The sequence below is a fragment of the Rhododendron vialii genome, chromosome 8a (genome assembly GCF_030253575.1).
Source record: "Rhododendron vialii isolate Sample 1 chromosome 8a, ASM3025357v1".
Taxonomy (NCBI): Eukaryota; Viridiplantae; Streptophyta; class Magnoliopsida; order Ericales; family Ericaceae; genus Rhododendron; species Rhododendron vialii.
Genome location: NC_080564.1, coordinates 431,866 through 458,299, shown reverse-complemented (window position 1 = coordinate 458,299; position 26,434 = coordinate 431,866). Strand labels below are relative to the sequence as shown.

Below are 26,434 nucleotides of genomic sequence, written 5' to 3'. Positions count from 1 at the left end.
TCATTTCAAATACCGTTCTTAACTACACCTCTCTTCTTTCTTTTTTTTTGGCTTTTGAAGGAGAAGAGTAATATTTTGTGCATGGTTTGGTGACATATCGAGAAGACCGATATATATTTTTCTATAAATTTATAAAGATAAGGGGAAGCAAAATCTTCTTGTCCTTGAATCATAAAATATATAGGGTAAATTTCAATGACACACCCTGAGGTTTTTCTTAATGACAACTACCCTTCACGTATGAGAAATTACAATAAATTTCCTGTGATTTCAATATTTATTTCACCGACATCCCAAATACCAACTATTCGAGCATACACTTGATAGAATCAGCCAAAAGTGACTTACATTGACACACTCACACTTTTTGATAATAAAACAAATACTCCATTCTCAATTTTTTTTAATCCAAAAGTAATAAATTTATTAGTTTTAACCAAAATGGTTCTTTTAATGATTTAAAAATTAAAGGTCTACTAATAAACATAATCCATTTTTATCAAAATAACTATTTCAATGTGTAAAATAAAGTCATTTCGACTCAGAATAAGCGAGAGTTGACTGTTCAATATTATTATGGTGAAATTACACGAACACCCCCTCATCTATTCGGTTTAGACACAGGCACCTTCTAACTTTTAAAAACGCCCATACACACCCCCTCATCTTCTACCATTACCCAATGAGCACCCTTCCGTTTGAGTACCGTTTGTTGCAAGGCATATGTCAATACTTTTGCCAAATTTTAGACAAAAATGCCCTTTAACGGCAACATTACCCAGTTGCCTTTCATACCTCATTCCTCATTCTCACTTTATATCAGAGATTCCCTCTCTCACTCTATATCAGAGATTCTCTCTCTCTCTCTCTCTCTCTCTCTCTCTCTTTCCTACGACAGCCATGGAAGGTGGCAAGTGGCAACAATAGCTATAGTAGCCACCATAGCCACACCAACAGTAGATCTAATAGTTGCAGTTAGAGCTACAACTCCAACTAAACCCAAAACTGGGTTGATTCCTATTGCCGTTGTGAAGAAAAGCCCCCTTGAGGACTTCAAATACAAAATGGATGACAAGCAAATGCAAAACAACAAAAGCCCCAATTTTTAAAGGTTATCGAAGTCACCACTGTACAACACCTTTCAAAAAACCCTACTATTCCCAAATAAAAATCCTAATGTATTCATATATCATATAATATGGACATATGCATCTACATTTGTGCCATTTAATAAGAAAATCTAGGATTTTTTACATATAAAACATACCTTCCAAAGTAGGGTTTGCCACAATCTACAGGTTTTCTACAGTTTACACGATCCGATGTTCTTCGAAACTTAGGTTTTCTTCACGATCTAGGGTTAGCCATGATTTACAATGCAAGTTGAAGAGGGAGAGGGAGAGAGACAGAGGCACCATGATCGAGTAGGGTGGAAAGATCGAGTGAAGTGTGGCGTATGCTTGTTGCTCCATTTCATAACAAAGGGTATATTTGACATTTCATTCATTCCATTAACGGCATTGAGGTTTTTTTCCTTTTCAGTAGATGAGGGGGTGTGTATGAGCGTTTTTAAAGGTTAGGGGGTGTCCGTGTCCAAACCAGATAGATGAGGGGGTGTTCGTGTAATTTCACCAAGGTTATATTTGATATTTTGTTCATTCCGTTAACGGCAGTGAGGTTTTTTTTCCTTTTCAGTAGATGAGGGATGAGGGGGTGTGTATGGGCGTTTTTAAAGGTTAGGGGGTGTCTGTGTCCAAACCAGCTAGATAAGGGGGTGTCAATGTAATTTCACCTATTATTATTTATTATCAAAAATGGTATAGTAGATTTGTGAATGTAAGTCACTTTTGGTTGATTCCATCACGTGTTTGGTCGTTGATAGGGTGTTGAATGAAACAAAAACTGAAACCATAAAGGTTTATTGTCATTTTTCAAACGTGAAAGAATATTTGTCATTAAAAAAACCTCAAGGGTGTCATTGAAATTTACCCTAATGTGTACCGCGATTTTTTTTTTGCGTACACTCTCAAGACTATCACGTCTTATGATTAAGAAATTTTGGAGTGGTTTGCTCAGAGTATGGTATTCAAATTCAAATGACCATCACAAACATTGTTATGTACATATTTCAATTGAAGGAAATTTGACTTTTCCATATACTTTTTCACCAAAATGCAATCATTTTTGCTCTTTATCATATCTAGGTGAATTACAAACATATCCTTCATACATTTCTACGCAAAAGGAAAAAGGATAATATTAGAACTTATTATGCGAATTAAAAATAAGAAAAAAGGCATTTAAATAAAAAGAGAATGTGAAGCTTAAATTTCTCTTAATTTAATCTCTGTACTTTGGATTTGTATGGAATTTGAGTTTGGATTTCTTTTTCCACATTGACATTATAGGTGAAATGGGTAAACCACAATAGAAGAGCAATAAATGCGAAAAGTGAAAACCCCCCAAAAATCGTTGACAACTTGATTGAATTTTCTTTTGAATTTGATCGAATGGATAATTAAGAAGATGAAAAAAAACAAAATAATAGAACTCCAATCACATTATCACATGGCCAACTAAAAACCATAAAAGCACATTAATTAACAAGCCCCTATTCCAACCACCTAAAATCTATACTATTTACCATAATTGAGAATTTACTTCTTTAACCATTGGTTGTAGTACAAAATTACAACAACTACCTTTTACACCGGTTTCTTTCTTGAACCTTCTCTATCCTCTCTCTCTCTCTCTCTAGAAAAAATGCACTACAACTTGTACACGAAATTTTTCTTACCGTCCCTCAGCTAAAAGTCAAAGAATTGTTGGTTGAATAGGTCGAACGACGACGGCGAAGGTGAAGCCATCGGAGCTGAAAACAAGGTTGAAGGACTCGTCATAAACATGTTGTTCCCTTGATTGAAAGGATTGAAAGGACTGCTTAGATCTTGCAAAATTGAAAACCCATGTGGGTCCGATCTCGGCGAGAAGAAGTATCCCGGCGATATAGGCGGCAGAGTCGCCGGCGCCGGCGATAGAATCCCCGGATTATGACCCTGACCCACCTCGATTCCTTCAACCATACCCATAATATCACTCGCTACTTCTCTTTCTCTATCCCTTTCTCTCTCCCTCGGACTCGTCCGCTCTATCGAAGCCAACCTCGCCGCCGGCGACACATCACCACGATTGGCGGAGGAGGAGGAGGAGGCGTGGTCGCCGGAGGAAGATCCGGTGAGGCGTTGGACCAAGGACATGAAGTCCGTGACGGTGGTGTGTATGACTTTGGGAGACACGGCGTAGATAATCACCGGCTGCCGACTCTGGGACGGTCCCGCGGCCGTGTGCTGCGGAGGTCGCGGCGGCGCTTGGGGGTGGGACGGCTGGGGGGCGATTGGGGGTTTCTTGATCATGTGGGAGTCTTTCCTGACTCTAAGTTGGGGCGGCCGTGGGCCCTGAAGTTGTCTCCTCGTCGGAGATGGGCTGCCGTCGGTGGAGGACTCCTGCGGCTGCATGGCTTGTTATCTAGTTTTGGGCAGGCCGCAGAGGCTAGGGAGGAAATGGAAATGGAAATGGAAATGGAAATGGAAAGGTTCTTTCTTTCCAGGAAAAACAAGGAAGTCAAAGGGTTGCACAAAAGGGAGTGGTTGTATATAGTCCTCTAGTATGTTTTTTTTGGTGTTTTGTATTTATCTATTGGCCACTTGCTGCCTGGAAATTTAAGTATTGTAGATTTGTCGTAGTACTATATAGGGAAGAGGTGACCAAATAGCGTGTCTGGACTATACGTAAGCGATGAATCATTTTTATATGGGCTTTTGGTGGGCATCGGAAAAGGTCATACTACAAATCAATTCTAGATGAAAGGCCCACTGGGCCTCAGAGAAAGGTATGAAAATGGGATTATAATAATAAAACGGGAAAATGACGGCTAAGGGCGTGCTTTGATAATTAATACCGGTCAATGACATTTTCAGTATTAATAAATGTTCTTAGCTTGTCCTTGACGGATATTAATTATCAAAACAAGTCCTGGGCCGTCATTTTCCCACAAATAAAATTCATAAGTGCGAGGATTGAGAGCACGAGCGCATACCATTTTGAAGGGTTACGCGACTAAGATCTTGAATCGTTTATGTTTTATGGGGCCAAACTTTATGCAATCACCAATTTACCAGAATCTTTTTCTCTTTTTTTTTTTTCCTGAAGAAGGCATGAATTGTGGTTTTCTTAATCATCGTTAAGCTGTGTTTTCAGCTTCATCTCTGTTAAACAACTTAGAAAAGTTACAGGACCATGACAACACTTCAATATAAATTCACTGGAAAATGGACACAAAATTTATAGGACAATGTCAAACACTTCGATATAAGTTCAATTGACAATGGAAGAAAACTAATAGGACTATGTCAACACTTCAGTATAAATTCACTTGAAAATGGACTATGTCAAACATTTCAATATAAGTCCACTTGACAATGGACAGAAAACTTATAGGACTATGTCAACACTTCAATATAAATTCACTTGAAAAAAAACAAAAAAAATTGCATTCCGATTCCAACAAACAGGGTAAACCATGGACAATGGAATCAAAGCAGCATAAAACAACTTCAAGAAATGGGAAAAAAAAGAGAGAGTAGTGCCACGGACATAGATTCGTTGAGAACCATTTGATGCGCGCGAGACCCACACCATATACGTAAGATTGAGGGGTTGTCAGAACACATGTGTCCAAAACTAAAAGAGTTAAACGAGGCTGTAGGCTTTAGTCATGAAGACGTGTGGAATAAAATATGGTAAGCTCAGGAAGGAAATTAAGCAAAAGCAAAAAGGAAGAAAAAGTACAAAATCATATGAACCTCTCCTTAATTAATACTGCTGCTTTTGCCCTTTTCCCATTCAGTTCCCAGTGAAACCCCTCCAACTTTGTGTACGGTCTTCGTTCTTATGTTCTAACCCAGAGGATTTCATAGTAATATCTTATCTTTAGGACTACACCATTTACAGTAACACTAAAAGGAATATGAGTTTCTCATTTAATACTTTTCTCACTTTGCGTGTACAATGTGCATTCTTTCCTTTCTTTCTTTTTTATGTGTGGAGTTGCAACAGTGTATATATGCATACGAGTTCAGTCTGCATTAAAATCTAAGAGGCAACTAACTGGCCGTACCACTATACCAGCAGTGCAAAAATTTACAAGAGTAAGGTCTAGAAAAGTTCCCTGTAAGTGGCAGTAATCTATTCACCTATATTATATATATGTCCTCTCTTTTGGTTTGTGTTTTCATGACTTTCTTCTCATTAGGAAGGCAAAGAAACATAATACTTCTCCGGGTGGTTTGGACGATACCCGACAATCAATGGAAGACTCAACAAAAAGCAGAAGCACGGAGACTGCTCCTTCTGACGATTCAGACAACACCCAAGAGCCACAAAATGTGGAGTTACAAGAGAGTCCTAGCATGATTGATACTTCCAACAATACAGAAATGGCGTCACCAGTTGAGGAACCAGAAATAAGTCCAGGCGACGAAGTAGGTGAGGAGAATCGGTTTCGAACACACACTTCTTACTAGTCATTTCTGACCCATCATTCTTAGCACCATAAAAGAGGTGTGTGTGTGTGTGTGTGTGTGTATGCGTGTGAAAGGTCCACATTACAGCAGCAGTGCCTGGGCTCCCAACTCGCATGTGTTGACTTTGTGTAAGATGTGTATTAGTGTATAGCATTATTATGTTTTGAGAACCTCTTATGAGTTCTATGTTACATTTTCTCGGTTATGGATGTCAGATGTGAGTACGCATATAAGGGTCGGATTCATCCTATGTCAATGTCAAAGACATAGGGGCCGGCAAGCCTCAATATTTGACATTTATGGTTTCTTTTTAATTTTCTAGGTAGATGGTGTTTGCATGCATGATGTATGAGTTACATGCATAGTTCATGATAAATTTTGAATCTCCAAATATACTTAATAGGTGAATGCATGTCTAGCTAAACATGTCGAACATGAATTCTATACCCTCCACCGAGTGTCAAGTATCCGACACACTTTATATAGTACGTAAAAGAATCCATGTAAGCTGAGTATATGGAAAAGACAGATATATATACACACACACGACGATTACAAGCGGAAGATGAATAAACAGGAAACTTTTGCAGGTGCTGCAATAGAAAGGATTCTGATGACTCTATACAAGTTGGTTCACAAGGGGGATTGGAAGCGTGTCAAGTACTATCTTGAGATACACCCTGACGGATTGACTAAAGAAATTTCATCAAACGGGGAAACTGTGCTCCATCTTGCAGTACTAGGTGGGCATGTGAATATTGTGGAGGAGTTAGTCCATATGATGAGTGCAAAAGACATGGAAATTCAAAATAAAACAGGTGAAACGGCACTTTCTCTTGCTGCAGCAGGGGGAATCACAAAAGTAGCTAAGCCTTTGGTGAGAAAGAATCATGCTCTCCTAGGGATGAAGAACTACAATGGTAATATCCCAGTTGTCGTGGCTGCTCAATTTTGCAATGTCGACATGGTACATTACCTTTACTGGGCAACTCAAGAGCAAGATCTGGATCCGGAAAGAAGCGACCAAGGTGACAAGCTTCTTACTACGTGCATCGTTGCCCAAATATACGGTAAAAATTAAAATTGACTTTCTCATTCTCACTGATACTGTGGTGAAGTCCCTAATCGACGGGGTTTTGCTTAACATATCTGCATTCATACATGTGTTTTCACAGATGTAGCTTTGGATCTGGTCCAGCAGTTCCCAGGATTGGCTATTGAAGGCGAAACACTACATAAATTGGCTACTAGACAATCAGCATTCGCAAGTGGAACACAATTGGTGTTCTGGAAACAATGGATCTACTCATGTGGGTATTTCGATCCACTCTACGCGCTAAACTTTCGTTCTGTGTACTTGTTTACTGGTTCAATCTACTAGTGTCATTTAAATAAGCTTGTCAATAAAATCGATTATTATATAAATAAAAAAACTTATTCCCTCTTAATATGGATTCATTCTTGAGTCTTTTAGATTAGAATATTTTTTCTTATCACTTTTAGATTAGGAAATTGAGTTATTGATTTATGTTGCTAGTGAAAATTAAATGATCTAGCCAAAAAGATACCATCATACTTGTATTATATAACAAAAGGCAGAACATACCCAAGGGAACTGGAAACCGCTTCACAAGACCATACAATCAAGCACTTCAAGTCACAATACAAGAACTGCAACACCTGAAAAGCCAAAACCAGAAATGTGCCACAATAACAAGAAAAATAACGGTTGCAAAAGACATGGCCGGTGTTAATTAAGAATGAAACATAAGAATCAAATATTCCAGACATTCATCTGTGGTGATACTGATGCAACTAATTGACCTCTAAATTAGATACAAAAAGAAACAAGATAGGAACCTATTCAGATCATTCCTTGAGCAGCTCATTTCTCATGGCTAGTGCCAGTGCATCAGCCATTTACTCCCAGTAATAGTGAAAGAACAGCAGTAAACATGCATGTGGAAAGAAGAAAACAGGAAAAATATTTGACCCATAGGAACAAAAATGAAGCCGACTTCAAATTACAGACACAGAGATAAAGAAATCCTTGGGATTCATTTTAGAGGAGTGATACAATACATGACTCTAGGTACATGAAAATATCCATGAAAGGAAATGAAGGGTCCAGATTCACAGCACTTCAATTCCTTTCATGGATATTTTCATGTACCCAGAGTCATGTATCCTAACATTCTTTCATTTTATTTCTTTTAGATTTCCTTCCTTGATTTAGTCTGTGACAGAACAATTGATCAAGTTCTTTCTTTGAAAGGTATTCCTGTCCCTCGGCCTCAGGTCTCTAATATTCACTGGGACATTGAAGCTAACCAAGGAATACCTGGTAGCAGACAAAACATCATTATACAAGGTATGTCCAGATAATCATTGTTTGGTATTTGGTAATTCACGTACCTTTAAACACCACCCAAGATGCTCTAATGGTTTAACATTTTCAGCACTCAATCATCTGTACGGACAAGTATGGGATCTCCTAAAATTCCTCGGTATGAACAATAACGAGCGCATCCACTTCAATCTTCGTTTGAAATTAATGATTGGGTTAGTAACTTTGTTTCAATTCCAGCCCCCTGCATCAAGCATATTCATGATATTAAGGTAAAACATGGTCAAGTCGATGAGCTGTTAGGCAGCATTTCCAATGATATATCAACATTGACTCATCCAGAGATAAAAAGATCAAAATTATTTGGAGCGGTATTTGACGCTGTTAAGCACAGGAACTCCGAGATTGTCCAACGGAGCCTGAAAGTATATCCCGATTTAGTTTGGATTCTGGATGAGGAAGATCGCAACTTATTTCTATTTGCAGTTCTGCACCGGGAAGAAAAGGTTTTCTGCTTGTTGCATGAAATGGGGCCAAGAAGGAACTTAATAGCCACTAGCATGGATAGAAACGGGAACACCATCTTACATCATGCGGCGATGCTATCACCTTCTTCCCATCTTGATCACATTTCTGGTGCAGCTTTGCAGATGCAGAGGGAGCTCCAATGGTTTAAGGTATCTATCTACTCACATTTGCCACATCTAGAATTTCTTCCGCTGTCATCTCTCGGTCATTTAGCTTGCCTCCTCTATCCTCTCTCCCTTTCCCTACTCTTCTAGTTTGGGGTAAGAAGGTCATGGGAACGAAATTGCAGGAAGTAGAGAAACTTGTTCAACCAATGTATCGAGAACTGCTCAATGATAAAGGTATGACAGCTCGCGCTTTGTTTACTTCACAGCACGATAAAATGAGCTTACAAGGGGAGAAATGGATGAGGGAGACCGCGACATCTTGTACGGTGGTGGCAGCTCTTATCGCTACCATTATGTTCACATCAGCATTCACAGTGCCTGGCGGTTTTGATAACGAAACGGGTGATCCCCTGAATTTGGATCATGATTACTTCATGACATTCATAATTGCGGATGCTCTGTCCTTGCTCTCTTCTGCCAGTTCACTCCTAGTGTTCCTCGGTATTCTCAAAGCGCGGTACAGTGAAAGTGAATTCCTATTCTCCTTGCCATGTAAACTGCTTCTGGGAATCACCACGCTTTTCTTCTCAATAGTGACGATGATGCTCACCTTTGCAGCTACCATTTTTATCATCCTTCACGACCGATTATCGTGGATTTGCATTCCCGTTGTCCTGTTTTGTGGCATACCAGTTATGATATTCACATTTCCTCAAGTTCCACTCATTTACGAGATTTTCGTTTCAACATTTGGACCTGGTATTTTCCAAAGGCCAAATAAGCGTTGGCGCTGGAAGTTTTACCATGGATAGAGTAAAAGAGAGTATGTACTAATAGAGTTTGCACCGAATTCGATATATATAACTAATGCCATTTTACTACTGATTTTTCCTCTCTTGAACATACAATTAATGTTTATTCAGTTTGCTGGTTAGTTAAACAGAAAACAAACAGTGATCGGTTTCTTCATGCACAATTAATGTGGATTCTGAAATACTATACGGGGTGACGTACCGTATTTTAATTAAATGTTTCTTGTTTGAAGGGAGGGGGAAATTAGGTAGTGTTTGGATTAATTACCATGTATTCAAATACTTAGAAAATTGAGATGTCATTTGTCACGAAGCAAAAATAAAAATGGATTGGAACCTGAAAATTCTATTAAAAAAAAGTCTAGCCCACTTGACTCAGCCAATGCATTCATTGGAGCATAATAATACCAATCCATTTAATGACACAAAGGAAAATTAAATAAGGATGACCGAATGAAAAAGAGACAGACACACCAACCAGAGTGTAGCAAATCTATACCCCAAGAAGAAAAGTCCATGGCCAACCCAACTACCTTTTAAGACTTTCATTTTCAGTTATCAACTTTCTTAGTTTTTATTGATTGTCTTAGTTTAATTTCTTGACCATTAACACATGTCTCCGTTCTCTTTTTTTTTTTTTTGACAACATCATGTTTGACGGTGAGTTTACAAACCAAAGAGGGATTCGCTCCGACTTTAGTTAGACCCTGCTAGTGGACGGTGGAATTAGTCCTTCAAGATTAGTCTAGTTGCGGGTTAGCTAACCCAAACAATTGAATTATCCAAGGAAAAAAAAACATCGGGAATTAATGTCTCTCCGTAGATTCGAACCTCAAACTCTTCTTTGACTGATGGTTATTTCTTATATATTTTTATATTCAGCTTCTACCATCGTTTCCAATTAAAATTGGAGAAATTACAACCAATTATTGATTTACCATTTTCAATTTTCACTTCCAACCAATTACGTCATGCGTGCAACGAGTGTTTTTTTTGGGCTTTTGGTGGCCACTGGAAAGGCCATACAAATCTATTCTATAAACCTTGAAATCCCAGTGGGCCTCTGCTGAAGATGCGAAGAAGGGGTAAAAATGTTATCAACTTCATCTCTATCAAAGACCTGGAAAACTTATAGGAATATGTCAATGCTTCAATATAAATTCACTTGAAAATGGAAGCAAAGACTCATTATCTGGGAGAGGACAATGCAAAGCAGGTAAAGCAACTTCAAGAGAAAGGGGGGTGGGAAACACTAAAGAGGTGTGTTCGGGTATGTCCAATGCATGTGGACCCGCTACGGATGGCAATTTGTCCCGCCCCTGACCTGATCGGTGTGGGTTTTCATCAAATTTTTGGGTACCAGACAGGTTTGGAGAAAATTACAAAAACCCAATCAAGATCGGGTAGGGTTTGGATCGATATTACACCGACTCATTATCTGCCCCCAAGTATTTTTATATACAATTACGTTTAACCCTAATATAATTATCATTATACTTATGATATTATTATCATCATACTAAAAAAATAATATTTTTAGCCTTCTATCTTCACCGTCATACGCCACATATATAACACTATTATTTTCTTCCATTATGTTTTTCGGTTAAATTTTTTCTTCTCATTTCTTATGGGACAGGGCTGGTAAACGCGTCACTCTATAGGGTGGGGACGAGAGCACCCTAGAATTTATCCAGTTGGATTCGGGGCAATGTGGTATGTTTCAAGTTGGGGTCTTTTTCGAGTTGGGGTCTGGGTACGGCAAAACCCGTCCCTCCCCCCCTCCCCTGCAATGCCTAGACCCAACGTGACATACATAGATGCACACATATTGCATGGTTACGAACACATTTGTGTCCGGATCTATGTGTATAATAAAACTATAACATGTAGAGCACCCTGTAGGCTTTAGTCATTAATACGTGTGGAACAAAACATGGTAACCTCGGGAAGGAAAACAAAAGCAAAAGTAGAAAGTCATATGAATCGTGATGGAGTAACATAATCAGATTCCTCTCCTGAATACTACTTTTCCCCATTCAGTTTCCATTCCAATAAAACCTCCTCTCAAAGTTTGTTTACCGTCTTTGTTCTGATATTCTCTTTTTATAAATCACTTTGCGTGTACAATGCATATGCATTCATTTTTTAAATATATTTATGTACAAACTTGACTTCAGTCTGCATTAGAATCTAACAGACAACTAACCAGCAGAGCGAAACTTACAAGAACAAGGTCCAGAACAGCTCCCTGTAAGTGGCAGTTTTCTTTTCATCTATATATATATATATGTCCTCTCTTAATTAGGTTTGTGTTTCCATGACTTTCTTCCATGACTTTCTTCTCATTAGGATGGCAAAGAAACATAATACTACTACTCCAGGTGGTTTGGACAATGCCCGCCAATCAATGAAAGAAGAATCAATAGAAAGCCAAAGCACGGATACCACTAGTACTTCTGATGATTCAGACAACGCCCAAGAGCCACCGAATCTGGAATTAGAAGGAAGTCCTAGCATGATTAGTACTCCTAATAGTTTGGAGATGGAGACACCAGTTGAGCAACCAGAAACAAGTCCAGGCAACGAAGAAGGTGAGGAGATTCAGTTTCGAATTTCGAATACACAGTACTTCTTACTAGTCATTCTGAGACAACATTCTTAGAGCCGTCAAACGTGTTTTTGTGCTGTGCTCTGTGTGCGCGCGCGCATGAGAGAGAGAAATGGTGCAAAAACTGGAACCTTCTGGAACTTGAACAATTTAATGGAAATCGCTTCGAGTCACGTTACGTCGCTTTCTGAAAACAATATTTGCCCCCACCAATTGGTGTGCACTGGATTACAACGAATCTATTTTGAGGATAAAACGAAGCCCGATCAATGATCTTCTGCTTGCGTCCGCACAAATGAAGGACAGACAGAATACCGAGCCTAAGAGAATCAACTGAACCAAGGACTGTTAATTCTGTTTCTGCAGAATAACGGAATAATAGAACAGAAAACAACAAGTCAGAGAGAGGGAGAGTTTCTGGATATTTTTTGGTGTATAAAATGACTAAACCAATGGCCCGTTTACAGACTTATAGGCACCCTTATGTGTCTTTAGTAAACACACATTAGAAAGGGTATGTCTCTTGAAGACAATTAATCAAGAGAAATGATCATACCTTATAGTAGGCATCCTTTCATGAAAATAATTAATTAAGAAGGGTCATGACTTTTGGAGGCACCCCCATGTATCACATCATTTCCTAACGATCACACCCCATTCTAATAATCACACCCTAAGTTAATAGGTGTTATAACTATTCACATAAAGTCATACCCCATGTGAAAAGGTGTCACACCTTTTCACAAATAACCTCCTGCAACTTTTTTTTATTTTGAAAAATCTCCAACAATCCCCCACTATTTTCGAAATAAAGAAAAAGTTTTCTTGGTTCCTTTGAAAAGACTTGTGCATCAACGAAGGTGTCTCACGACTTGAACCATTCACCTAGTGAAAACACATCAAAGTTAGTTGGAAAGCATAGTAGACTTGTCTTTGAACTAGCGATCCTTAAATGACCAACCGGACATGTCTCACGCACACATCTTGCATGACTCAGGTATTCAAATTTGCTGACACGTGGTTTGGCCATGGGTCTTTATCCTGAATTTCATGAGCGCTCTAGAGTCCTAACCCTTGAACCCATAGAAGGCGGCACCACATTCACACTCATATAGGTAGACTTTGAAAGTGCCCCTGTAACTACAACACTTGAAACCTAACAAACCGTTAGAAGCCTATTAAAAGCTAAGTAGCTTAACCTCCATGTTTACATTACAGGTACCAAGCATTTTACCATGGGATGGATAAAATCGGAAAATGCTTGCAACCACAACTTATGGTGTACTTTGATCATTGAACCCAAGACTTGAAGTTATTCAAACGTTGAGTCGAGTTTCCACCAAGAGTGATTAGATTTCAATGGGCTTGAGTCCCATCCCCTGTGATGTTCTCCACACCAAATCCTTTGCAAGACCTTTTGTTAAAGGATCAGCCAAGTTTTAACTTGATTTTACATAATCAATGGTTATCACCCTATCTGTAATCAAGTTTCTCACATAGCTACGTCGACGTCCTATATGCCTGGACTTTCCATTATACACTTGGCTATAAGCCCGTGATATAGTCGACTGACTATCACAATGCAAAGATATAGGTGGCATAGGTTTTGGCCACATGGGTATCTGAAGTCTTCTGGAACTTGAACAATCTGATGGAAATCGCTTCGAGTCACGTTACAACGTCACTTTCCGAAAACAGTATTTGCCTCCACCAATTGGTGTGCACCGGGTTACAGCAAATCTGTTCTGAGGATAAAACGAAGCCCGATCAATGATCTTCTGCTTGCGTCCGCACAAACGAAGGATAAACAGAATACCGAGCCTAGGAGAATCAACTAAACCAAGGACTGTTAATTCCGTTTCTGTAGAATAACAGAATAACAGCACAGAAAACAACAAGTCAGAGAGAGGGAGAGTTTCTAGATATTTTTTGGTGTATAAAATGACTTAACCAATGGCCAATTTATAGACATATAGGCACCCTTATGTGAAATATTGTGTCTTTAGTTAACACACATTAGAAATGGTATGTCTCTTGAAGACAATTAATCAAGAGAAAGGATCATGCCTTTTAGTAGGCACCCTTTCATGAAAATAATTAATTAGGAAGGGTCATGCCTCTTGGAGGCACCCCTTGTATCACATCCCTTCCTAACAATCACACCCTAAGTTAATAGGTGTTATAACTATTCACATAAAGTCATACCTATGTGAAAAGGTGTCGCACCTTTTTCACAAATAACTTCCTGCAACCTTCTTTTATTTTGAAAAATCTCCAACAATATAGAGAGGAAAATTGGTGGCCAATACTCGTGGGGAATGTGTGTAAGATGTGTATAGCAAAATTATGGTGATTAGTGAAACATCTTACGAGTATTTATGTTATGTGAACTCTGTTATGGATGTCAGATATGAGTATGTATACAACTATACAAGGGTCAGATTCATAAAATACCAATAGCAAAGACAAAGGGACATGCCACAATATTTTAATGTTGTTATTTTTCTTATTTTCTAGGTAGATATATGGGGGTTACGATGCATGATGTACAAGTTAAATGCATAGTTCATGATGAATTTGAAATACAAAATATGCCTACTAGATGAATGTCTGGCTGAACATAGTGACATGATTTCTATACCTACGACGAGTGTAAGTGTCCGACACAATTATACAGAGAGAAAGAATCCATGTAAGCTCACTATAGAAAAAAGCGGATATACAATTACAAACGGAAGATGAATAAACAGAGAAACCTTTGCAGGCCCGGGGAGAGAAAGGATTCTGATGACTCTGTACAAGTTGGTTCACAAGGGGGATTGGGAGTATGTCAAGGACTATCTTGAGCAACACCCTGATGCATTGACTACCCAAATTTCGTTAACCGGGGACACCGCGCTCCACATTGCAGTACTAGGCGGACATGTGAAGATTGTGGAGGAGTTAGTACATATGATAAGTGCAAAAGACTTGGCACTTCCAAATAGAACCAGAGAAACGGCACTTTCTCTTGCCGCAGGAGGGGGAATCACAAAGGTAGCGAAGCCTTTGGTGAGAAAGAATCATGATCTCCTAGGGATGAAGAACTACAATGGTAATATTCCAGTTGTCGTAGCTGCTCAATTTGGCCATGTTGACATGGTACATTACCTTTACCGGGTGACTCAAGAGAAAGATCTCGATCCTGAAAGAAGCGACCAAGGTGGCAAGCTTCTTACTACGTGCATCATTGCCCAGATATACGGTAAAAAAGAAAAATGACCTTCTCATTCTCACTGATATAGTGGTGAAGTTCCTAATCAACAGGGTTTTGATTAACATATACGCATGCATACATGTGTTTCCACAGATGTTGCTTTGGATCTGGTCCAGCTGTTCCCAGGATTGGCCACAGCAGGCGAAACACTAAATACATTGGCTACTAGACAATCAGCATTCGCAAGTGGAACTCATTTGGTGTTCTGGAAACAATGGGTCTACTCATGTGGGTATTTTATTCACTCTAAAGAAATACTTGGGCTTCATTTTTGTATTTCTCTTAGATTTTCTTCCTTGATTTTGTCTGTGAAAGCACTAATGATCACGTCCTTTCTTGAAAGGCATGCCCGTCCATTCCCATTGCGTCTCCAAAATTCACCGGGACATTGAGGCTCATCCCGGAATACCAAGTCACCAAGAAAACATCATCATGCAAGGTATATTTATATTATTATTATAGCACAAGGATTATAACGTATTTGGAAATTCACGTACCTTTAACAAACCACCCAAGATTCTAATGGGTTTGCATTTTCAGCACTCAATCATCTGTATGGACGAGCATGGGATCTCCTAAAATTCTTCGGTACGAACAATAGAGAGTGTATTCACTTCAATCTTCATTTGAAATTAACGATTTTGTAACTTTGTTTCAATTCAGCCCCCTGCATCAAGCATATACATGATACAAAGGTAAAACATGTTCAAGTCCATGAGTTGTTGGGCTGCATTTCCAATGATATATCATCATTGAATCACTCAGAGATATATGGAACAAAATTATTTCCAGCGGTATTCGAAGCTGTAAAGCACAGGAACTCCGAGTTAGTCAAAGAGATCCTCACAGCATATCCTGATATAGTTTGGATTCTGGATGAGGAAGATCGCAACTTATTTCTATTTGCAGTTCTGCACCGGGAAGAAAAGGTTTTCTGCTTGTTGCATGAAATGGGGCCAAGGAAGAACCTAATAGCAACTAGCTTGGATAAAAATGGAAACACCATCTTACATCATGCGGCGATGCTATCACCTTCTTCTCATCTGGATCAAATTTCTGGGGCAGCTTTACAGATGCAGAGGGAGCTCCAATGGTTTGAGGTATCCACTCACATTTGCCACATCTAATTTCTTCAGCTGTCATCTCTAGGCCATTTGTCTGGTTCATGTAGCTTGCCTCTTCTCTCCCTTTCCCTTCTCGGGGTAAAACTGTTGTGGCAAAAAATTACAGGAAGTGGAGAAAGTTGTTCAACCAATGTATCGAGAACTACCCAATAATGAAGGTATGACAGCACGTGATTTGTTTAATTCGCAGCACCATAAAATGAGAAAACAAGGGGAGAAATGGATGAAGGAGACCGCAACATCTTGTACAGTGGTGGCAGCTCTTATCGCTACCATTATGTTCACATCAGCATTCACAGTGCCAGGCGGTTATGATAATGAAACGGGTGATCCCCTGTATTTGAATCGTGGTTTCTTCATGATATTCATAGTAGCAGATGCTGTGTCCTTGTTGTCTTCTGCAAGTTCAGTTCTAATGTTCCTCGGAATTCTCAAATCGCGATACAATATAGGTGAATTCCTATTCTCCTTGCCATGTAAACTGGTTCTGGGAATCGCCACACTTTTCTTCTCAATAGTGACGATGGTGCTCACCTTCGCAACTGCCATTTATATCGTCCTTCACGATCGATTATTGTGGATTTGCATTCCCATTGTCCTGTTTTCTGGCATTCCTGTTATGATTTTCATGTTTCCTCAAGTTCCACTTCTTTACGAGATTTGTGCTTCAACATTTTGGTCCGGCATATTCGAAAGGCCAAATAAGCGTTATCGTTGAAGTGTTTCGTCTGCATGGTGTGAGAGTATGCACCCATAGACTAACACCAAATTCAATGCATGTAATTAATGCCATTTTACTTCTGATTTTCCTTTCTTGCATATACAATCTCTATTTCGTTTTGCTTGTTACGCGTTTTTGGTAACATACATGCTTTCACTTCAAAATGAACTGAAAAGAAAACATACAGTGATTGTTTTCTTCATGTACAATGTTAATCTGAAAGTCTATATGGTGAAATAGAATAATTCTATCGAATATTTCTTGTTTGAAGGAAGGGGAAATTTAGTTAGTATTTGGATAATTTACATTGCATTCAAATACTTAGAAAATTGGGGTGTAATTCGTTAGGAAGGAAATATAAAAAGTGATGGCAGGTCCCAGTTGGGCTTATTAAAGAACTTGAAAAACTGTATGAAAAGTCTAGCCTACTTGACCCAGCCAATACTTGCATTGAAGTATAATAATACCAAATCCATTTGATTAGCCCCAGACCATGCTGGACTTCGTCCACAACACAAACAAAAAATTACTCAAGGATGAAAGAGACAAACCAACCAGAATTTAGCAAATCTATGCCCAAGAAGAAAAGTCCATGGCCCATCCAACAACCATTAAAAAAGCCATCTTTTCCAGTGATTATCTTTCCCAGTTGTTGCTGACTTCTTGGTGTTAATTTGTTGACCATTCCATGCCTCTGTTTTCACTGATCAGCTGTTTTCTTATTTGTTCTTATCTGTTTTCACTGATCAGCCCTCAGTGGTAAGGAGTCGGCTTTGTTCACTTAAGTTCCCAGTGTAAACTAAATTTCAGAATCTAGAACATCATGATTTTTTTACTATCAAATATATACTGAGTAAATACATAATCGGATTCACAAGAAAAGTTACTAATCTGGATCCATGTAAATATAAAAGATGAGATATAAGATTCAAGCCCTTAATAGAAGAGATAATAAAGATAATAAGTCCAGTCATTAATCCAAGAGAAAGCTCTTAGGAGAAAGAAGTTTCTCTTTCTCTTGACCCTCAAACCTCACAAATCCGGACTATCTTTCTTAGATGGGGTGTTGAGAGAGGACCTCCTCCTCATACTATACTTACATCCACCCATCACAAATGTGATAGCAAACTATGGTTTGGATCCATCCTAATCCGTTCAATCCAAAACCACCACAAATAAGGCTTGCATGTGGATGTGGTGGTTTGCTCACCTTAAAACTCAAACCACCTTTTAACATGTGGGACATAACAGAAGGAAAGAACCACCCCACCCTCTCATCCTGGTTATCAATAAGTTTTCTCCTCACTTATTTCTCTCATATCTCTCTCTCTTTCTCTATTTATTATCGTAAAAACTCCCCTCAAAACGCTTCTCTCTCCTTATTCTTCAATTAATTTCTCCATTACTAGCTTCTCATATGCCCTGTTATATTGTGGGTCATCTTTTAAAATCATGTCTTTCTAATAAACATTCTAAAGACAATCACATGCTTAAACTGAAAAAACGAAAATTTGAAATTCTATTAGTAGTAATAAGATTGAGGAAATACAAGTAAACGCCCCAGACTTTTCGATGGTTGACGAAGACCTCAAACCACACTTCGTCTTGGTCCTTGGACACCTCCGAACCCCAAGCAAATCACCAAATATCATTCACATTCTCCGTAATCCCTCTCCCAATTGAGAGTCCTACTCTACATTTTTAACTGGAAATTCCATAAAAGAGACAAGTCCAAACCAAATATGAACTGTTCTCCGTTCATAATTTCAATTTTCGCATCATTTTTCTTCACTTCAAACACCGCCGCTGACGGCGTCTGGGAAACTTTCCCGAAGCTTAGTGGCTGTCACGCCGGCCAACACGTGGACGGCGTGTCTAAACTCAAACACTACTTCCAACACTTCGGCTACATCACCAACAACCCCAAGAATCCCTCAGACGATTTCGACGAGGATCTCGAGTCGGCAATCAAGACCTACCAGCTCAACTTCAACCTAGAAACCACCGGAACCCTCGACGATCCGACGCTTAAACAGCTGGAGCGGCCTCGATGCGGCGTCGCGGACGTAATCAACGGCTCAACCTCCATGAACGCCGGAAAAGGAGGAACTCCGCCGCCTCGGTCTCTACCTCACGCAAACATCCACACCGTCGCTAGATACAGCTTCTTCAGCGGCGCAAGGCGGTGGACCGATCTCACCTACGCGTTTCTTCCAGAAAACAACCTAACCCATTCCGTCAAGTCCTTGTTCTCACGCTCCTTCGACCGGTGGTCGGCCGTCATACCGTTGACGTTCAACCAGACGACGTCGTACAGCGGCGCCGACATCAAGATCGGGATATTCAGAGGAGATCACGGCGACGGAACGCCGTTCGACGGCGCCGGGGGGGTGTTGGGCCACGCGTTCGCTCCGCCTGACGGGAGGTTCCACTTGGACGGGGACGAGGAGTGGGCGATGGACGGAGGGAATCTGAACGCGACCAGCTATGATATGGAAACGGTGGTGATGCATGAGATTGGGCATGTGTTGGGGCTGGCGCACTCGTCGGATGCGGCGGCGGTTATGTATCCGTCGGTGGAGGCGGGGACGAGGAAGGTGGAGCTGGGGAACGATGACGTTGAGGGGATTCAGGAGTTGTACGGGTCGAACCCGAATTACAAGCGGGTCGAGCCTACTCCCAGGTATTGGCTCGTTTGTGAGGCCTGAAGGCCTTTATGGGTTTATTTATTAGTGTGGGATCAGGCAGGCCTTGGGCTCAGAGGAATTGGGCCTTGGGATCAGGCCTTTTAGCTAGAGACCAATTAAGCTCAATTGATAGGAGTACTAACCACCAGACCCCTTTATTTATGTACTACCAGTACATTCTATTTCAACATGGAGTAGTAAAATTTCATATGCTTTAATGTTCTTCTATTTTTAATTCTTGGTTTTGTCTGATCAGTATGATTATTTTATGAATATATATCATGAGAATTACATTGAATAGGAGATCGAAATGTGTCAGCTACTCCTATATTATTATTCTATACATACGCAAGAAATCCACAAAGATGTATTCACAACCATATAATAAACAAACTCAACTTTACATGGGCTCCCGATAGTAGGCAGTGAGATTGGTTCTTCCGAAAATTAGTCGAGATGTTCGTAAATTTGTCTAGACAATTTGAGTTCAAAAAAAAAACATACAAACAAAACCTACACCTACAACGTCAAAAACTCTACGTGGAGGATACCCAAAACCGCCAAACCAAACGGCCCGAGAAGGTTGTAATATCCATTGGGCTGTCAATAAGTTCAAACGTATGTGTTTGTTGTGTGTAGTTTTTTCATTACCTCACCAGAATGGGGTTGCATTTTATAGGCTTTCGTGGAGTGCAAGGCCGAGATTCCCTATGGAATAAATGGGCTAAACGGGTTTATTTTCCATCACGAAGCAAAATAAGCTCCTTTAGTCCCGTAGAAAAACTCAGCCTAATTACTTTGGTTAACAATTTACTGTTATTAATTCTATACTTCCATCTTTTCCCCGAATGGTTGATTTTGACATCTTAAGGAGTAGTAATTATTTTCTTGCACCTTCTCCGAATGGGTGCGGTCAGTCAGTGCCTCAGCGACTAGTCGATCGGCCCATTGCGGAAATTGCTTGGTCAAGTGCTCGATCTGATCGGCTCTCAATTTTGCTTCCTCCCATGCACGTACAGTTTCACAAGTACATGTACTATCTTGTTTGCAGTTTGGTCTTGATTTATTATATTAATTAGGCTCCGTTCCAGAAACCTTCTTAAAAAATAAGTAACTTATTTCACATTTTCAAACTCAAAAATAATGTAAATAAAAAATAATTTTTAAATTTTTTTTGCATCGTATTAAAGATCTCAATGAGATCTTTCAAACAAGATCTATAGTGCATATTTTTAGATTTCAATAAGCCCCTTATTTTTGAACTTGAAATTGCCTTCTTAAAAAATAAGGGCTTTTTTTGAGTACCGAAACGGGGCCTTAGTCTATAAACATAGCTAGGCGTGCATGCAATGCGTACTGATATTTTTCACATTTTGGGGTGAGAGGACAATTTGGCTTCTTTTTCACAACACATCAACAAGAGGAAGCATTTTGTACATCCTATTAAATGTGGGTATTAATTGTAAAAGCAATCTGTCTGCTCTAGCTTTCATTGAATTTGCATATGAGTTACATAAGGACTTCAGTACAACGAATTGAAGTTGTCTCCCAGTGCATCTTCCCAAGGAGAAAACAAAAAATCCAATATCCAACTCTAATTAGACTCTGTGTTTCGGTTTGGGGTCTCTAGATCCAACCCTTCCTTTTTGCACACGATTCTTCACTTGTTACTCCAAAAACCGCCATCAAAACTAAACCAAACGGAAAGGTTCCCTAGTAGACCATCGCGTGCATGAGGACTGTGATCCTTCCCCCTCCCTGTTTAGGGTGCTCTCATTGTATACTGTGTATACAGTTACAATTGGATTCACACTTTTGCAATGAATTGGAATTCTCGTTTCTCAAAAAAAAAAAAAAAAGTGATAGTTAACGGAATGAGTTGGATCATGTAGTTACGTTTATTCCGTATATTTTCGTTGTTATATAGTAAACCACAAGGGAGTGAAATGAATATTACAGGCAAACACAAATACACTAATAATGACGTGGCATCACTATTGCGCTAATTTTCAAGATGAAAATGACAAGAATATAGTTGGCGAAACACCTCTCTCTCTCTCTCTCTCTCTCTCTCTCTCTCTCTCTCTCTCTCTCTCTTCTCGTTCCCCTCCTTTGTCTTAGGGTTTTCACTACCCTTATGTGTGGCGGCGGGAGGAGAGGGCTTTACCCTTGATAGTTATGTTTTTCTTCCTGTACAGTGATGATGTTTTCGCTTTCAATAACTCGTCGTTGGAGATCCGTGACTTGTTGTTGTGGTCTTGCGCAGTGGTTCTTCTGGCGACGGATTAGGATAATTTGTGATGTTATGGGATTTTTTCCTATCTTTTTCTTTTTCTTTTTCGATTGAATATCAATCGAAACTTATGGTGAAGTGTTTGTATTTTGCTGGGAAAGGTTTGTCTGGTTTGGGTATAGCCATTGGGCTGAGTCCTTACAGTCATGATTGTTTGGTTGATGAATCTTCTACTTGATGTATTGTGATTGAGATTAATAATATCATCTATTATTGTTTTGGTAAGAAGATAAAAAAACATTAGAAAATGATAGGAATACAAAAAGAGTTCAAAACAAATAATCTTAATCGATGGTTCATATAGGTCCAATTAGTGAGTTACTTGTGCATGTAGGAGCATATATAAAAGCAACTAAGAAACGAAGCGCATCTCGAAGGGAATAAGTAAAATTTTACATCGAATACGTATTTTGGTGAGTCATGCATGTGATAAATTGAAATGTTATGCATTCCAAGGAACTCTTCAAGGTTTAATTTTAATCACTTTTTTACTCAAATTTTTTTTTTTGAACGGCAAAGAAAATTTTATTAATCTTTGAGAAAGATATAGCTAGAGACTAAAAGGAACAAGGATTTAAACGGCATCATATTCCTAAACAAAGTTTAAGTACTTTTTACTCTAAACTTAATTTGCCCAAGAAATCAATTCACCAATAATAAGCATTAAGTTTGATGACGTCTCAATTTGTAGAGGTGCTTTCTTTCTCTTCAACTTACTTTGGAGAGAGAGTTTACATCAAATTGGTTTAGTAAGTTTGCTATGCCACCATCCATTTTCCTTTAATCTTTGTAACAATTTTAAAGATTATAAAAATTTTTGCCTTTCAAAAAAAATAAAAAATTTGCTTTGTCTCTTGGAGAGTATTTTATTTAATCAGGTGGCTCTTCATATATATGTAGTAGTTTGGTTTTGATTTTGTTATGTCCCTTGGAAATGTCTGATCATGCAACTTGCAATTTTGACTCTCATAGTTAGCCAAAAAAAAAAACTGGGCTATTATCCCATTAACTTCAGAGAAATAAATCGAAGTGCACATAAGCAGGCCTAGATCGACTTCCGATTCAAATACAATGGCTTAATGGGATCAGCTTCAAAACGATCGAACTGGAGAAATACGTTTGCTTTAATTTGTTCTTATTATAGTAGTTTTTTTCTGCATGTTTCAGCATTGCTTCCCAAGGTCTAACCAATGAGGGATACTTTCATAACCAGAGGACCATTTTATGATCCAACAAGACAGACATTGGCTTTTCACCCTAATTTTCTGAAAAAGGAAAGTTGAAGAAATTTGTCAATCTATATATATATCTCTAAGCTAGTCGGTCGCTATATATACAGTTCAAACTCTGAGGAGCCAGCACTCAGCAGAGCCATGGTGTTGAATTTCAACACATCTCCTTTATGGTGGGAATCAATGAGAGTCCAGATCTGACCTGATCTGATCCAACCGTTCATTTATATTCTTTTTCCTTTTATAACATTTCTTGATAAAGTTTCTCTCTTACCATGAGGGCATAACTCTACCCTTTTATGCACACGGGGGACCATTTTATTTAATTTGCTTGCATCTAGCTAGCTACTTATTAATTTATATTCAGCTAACCAGTTAACCGATCACTATAGGTTTGAATCTTTGAGATTTAAAAAAAATAAAATAAAATTGTACTACTCCTATATGCTTGCATATATTTTCGTATTTTGTTAATTTTTTAAACTTTTTAACGAACTTTTTTTCTTTTTGAATAGAGGTAAACTATATATACATTCAAAAACATGAATGACGATATAGTCCAAAAAAAAAATAGAGATATGTTTTTTGAGAGAAAAAAAGAGCGAAGCAAGCTTTTCCGCTTTCCCAGATTTAAAACGTATTAGTACTGGTGTTTCTCCTCTCAAGGGAATGCTCATTCCGAACAAGAAATGAGGAAATGTATGGGATACATTCAAACAAACTTATTTTAGTGCGACTTATACTATAAGTTAACCTATATGGTCTCCACACGAGGAAATTACGAATATTAAATTAAGTTATAAATAAAATATTTTTCACTCATACGGAAATGCCCTCAATATCTTATCTGTAAAAAAATGTTACCGTTACATCATTATGATATTAAATATTGTAGAATTTTTTTTTCCGTGTACAATAATTATAGCATACAAGTCTATGCCACTTTTGACCTCTCATATTTGAGCAATATTAGGTACACGGATGTATTTGAAGTCGTCAGATGTTATTTATGGACTCCACAAGATACATGTAAGATCCACAAATATAGGACGGCTCCAAACATATCTATGTTTGGATTTGTGCCCGGTCATTGGTATTGGTGTCCAAAATATTTTTCCTCATATTTACCCTTGTGTTTTTCCATTTTTGATCTCTGTGAAGATCAGAACAGTTATTATATTATTGTTGGGGAGTACGTAATTGGAAACCCTAAAAATGATTGCTTTTGAGCATGCGTATGTACGTGCGTACATGTACGCGCAACAAAGACTTGTTACACTGATCACAAGGTGTATAAATAGCACTTGAAAAAAGAACTCCCCCCCACCTCAGAGACTTTGTTTGGCCTTTTGATCCTAATCGAAGAATGCTAGCTGAAACTGCATGTTTCATGATTGCTTTGATTAACATATCTCTCTCTCTCTCTCTCTCTCTCTCTCTCTCTCTCTCTCTCTCTCTCTCTCTCTCTCTCTCACACACACACACACACACACGCACACACACAATCTCTCTCTCTCTCTCTCACACACGCGCGCACACAATCTCTCTCTCTCTCTCTCACACACGCGCGCGTGCGCACAAACACACACACAATAATAATATTTGACCAGTTATATACTACTCCATATAACAGCAGGGCAGAGGCTGTTCTCAACTAGTACAAAGATTAAGGAAAGTATACCAGTACTGTTTTCCTTTTCTTTTGTTTGTTTGCGAAAGGAAAATGATTTTCACACCTCTCTTTTTAGCATTCATCTTTTTTTTTTCTTTCTTTTTTTATCTATATGAATTTACTATATTGTTCTTGAATGTATGAAAAAGTATATTAAATAAAGGGCAAGATAGTAATTCAAGGGGATAAAGACAAAAAAAATGGAGTATGAATTGTAAAAAAAGAAGTGTGAAAATCAATTCATTGCAAAGTTTATTAATCTTTAGACAATGTATTACAAATATTAAAAGAACTTGGGCATGACGGCATCACAATAGATACGGGTACACATCAAATCATGTGGTGACACCCTTTTCTTTTGTTGGCCGGTTTCTACTCGAATAAACCCTTTCTACCTTATTAATTAATTGCTCCAAACTAAAGCTTGGTTAGAACTTAGAAGAAAATTACCTTGCCTATGAGGAGCCCAATTCTAGAAATAATTGTATCAAAGCCGTTCAATTTATGTGAATTCAAATGCATTAAACAGCTCTGGTTACAATTACGAACGTTCGAATTGCATGTATTTTAAAATTGTGTTCCTAGTATTGTTTTAAGTAGCCTTGATCACTTTGTAGACCATCGCAATCTAAAGAGCAAGAAAAACATATATATAAATATATATACCACATATTTCCTTTCACCTTGGATTAATTATAAATCTCTTTCTATTTAAGTATTCATTATTCTATGTTATCAGCAAAAACAAATTGGGAAGTTCGTCTTTCAAACGCACAACTATCCAGCAAAAAAAAAAAAAGGAATTCAAACCCGCCTTTTAATTAACGTTATATACCAAAAATTTTGGTCGCTATATATTCTCGATTCATTGATACCATCGACAGATATTTGAAACATCATATGAAATATCGACGTGGCGATTGTAATTAGAAACTTAATCAAAAAACTTTAATACTCTCATGCATCTAGATTAACAAGTAGCTTGACGTAACTAGCTCTCTCTCTCTCTCTCTCTGGAAATGCATCACTCAAATTTTTACACACGCATAGTTTCGGTACGTTTTTCAATGAAAGGAAAATTGTGTGATTTAAGTAAACAGGTCCCGATATCTGATTGCGTTGTTCGCAGTGTTAAAATATCATATTCTAAGAGATGAACTGTTTGATCATCGAAATAAGAGCAAAAATAAGGTGGGTAATGTCCATTCAATTTTTAAGAGTGATGATTGGAACAAAATTGAAGTCGCGCATGTGTTAATGCGCATAAATGTGGTATATGTAGGGCCTTTTTTTGATAAGGTACTGGATGATGATATCAGCTTATCCTTTTTTTTCAAACATGCATTCATTTGGCTTCCATGGAGTATATATCACGGGTACTCCTATTGCCTTGAATTGAACACACAATTTCCAAGATTAAAATTTCTTCTTAAGGAAAAATCAATCGTCAATGATGTAGATA

The 26,434-nt window shown here is 38.5% G+C and overlaps 4 protein-coding genes across 4 annotated transcripts; 3 read left to right on the top strand and 1 right to left on the bottom strand.

Moving 5' to 3' along the window:
- Positions 1–2,527: 2,527 nt before the first annotated feature.
- LOC131336058 (protein MKS1) lies at positions 2,528–3,764 on the bottom strand. Its single transcript, XM_058371685.1, has one exon. It carries the CDS (start codon positions 3,513–3,515, stop codon positions 2,808–2,810), a length of 708 nt encoding a protein of 235 aa, XP_058227668.1. The 5' UTR covers positions 3,516–3,764; the 3' UTR covers positions 2,528–2,807.
- A 1,379-nt stretch (positions 3,765–5,143) lies between these two features.
- On the top strand, positions 5,144–10,977 carry LOC131336529 (uncharacterized). Its single transcript, XM_058372407.1, has 7 exons — positions 5,144–5,544; positions 6,173–6,652; positions 6,758–6,892; positions 7,858–7,953; positions 8,042–8,089; positions 8,170–8,606; positions 8,747–10,977. The coding sequence occupies exons 1-7, from the start codon at positions 5,367–5,369 to the stop codon at positions 9,374–9,376; spliced, it is 2,004 nt and encodes a 667-aa protein (XP_058228390.1). The 5' UTR covers positions 5,144–5,366; the 3' UTR covers positions 9,377–10,977.
- A 742-nt stretch (positions 10,978–11,719) lies between these two features.
- On the top strand, positions 11,720–17,159 carry LOC131336528 (protein ACCELERATED CELL DEATH 6-like). The gene is made up of 7 exons (XM_058372405.1): positions 11,720–11,970; positions 14,752–15,231; positions 15,337–15,471; positions 15,587–15,682; positions 15,784–15,831; positions 15,907–16,343; positions 16,474–17,159. Exons 1-7 carry the CDS (start codon positions 11,730–11,732, stop codon positions 17,083–17,085), a joined length of 2,049 nt encoding a protein of 682 aa, XP_058228388.1. The 5' UTR covers positions 11,720–11,729; the 3' UTR covers positions 17,086–17,159.
- Positions 16,956–20,003, top strand: LOC131336530 (metalloendoproteinase 5-MMP-like). The gene is made up of 2 exons (XM_058372408.1): positions 16,956–17,086; positions 18,641–20,003. Exon 2 carries the CDS (start codon positions 18,831–18,833, stop codon positions 19,794–19,796), a length of 966 nt encoding a protein of 321 aa, XP_058228391.1. The 5' UTR covers positions 16,956–17,086; positions 18,641–18,830; the 3' UTR covers positions 19,797–20,003.
- The last annotated feature ends 6,431 nt before the right edge of the window (positions 20,004–26,434 follow it).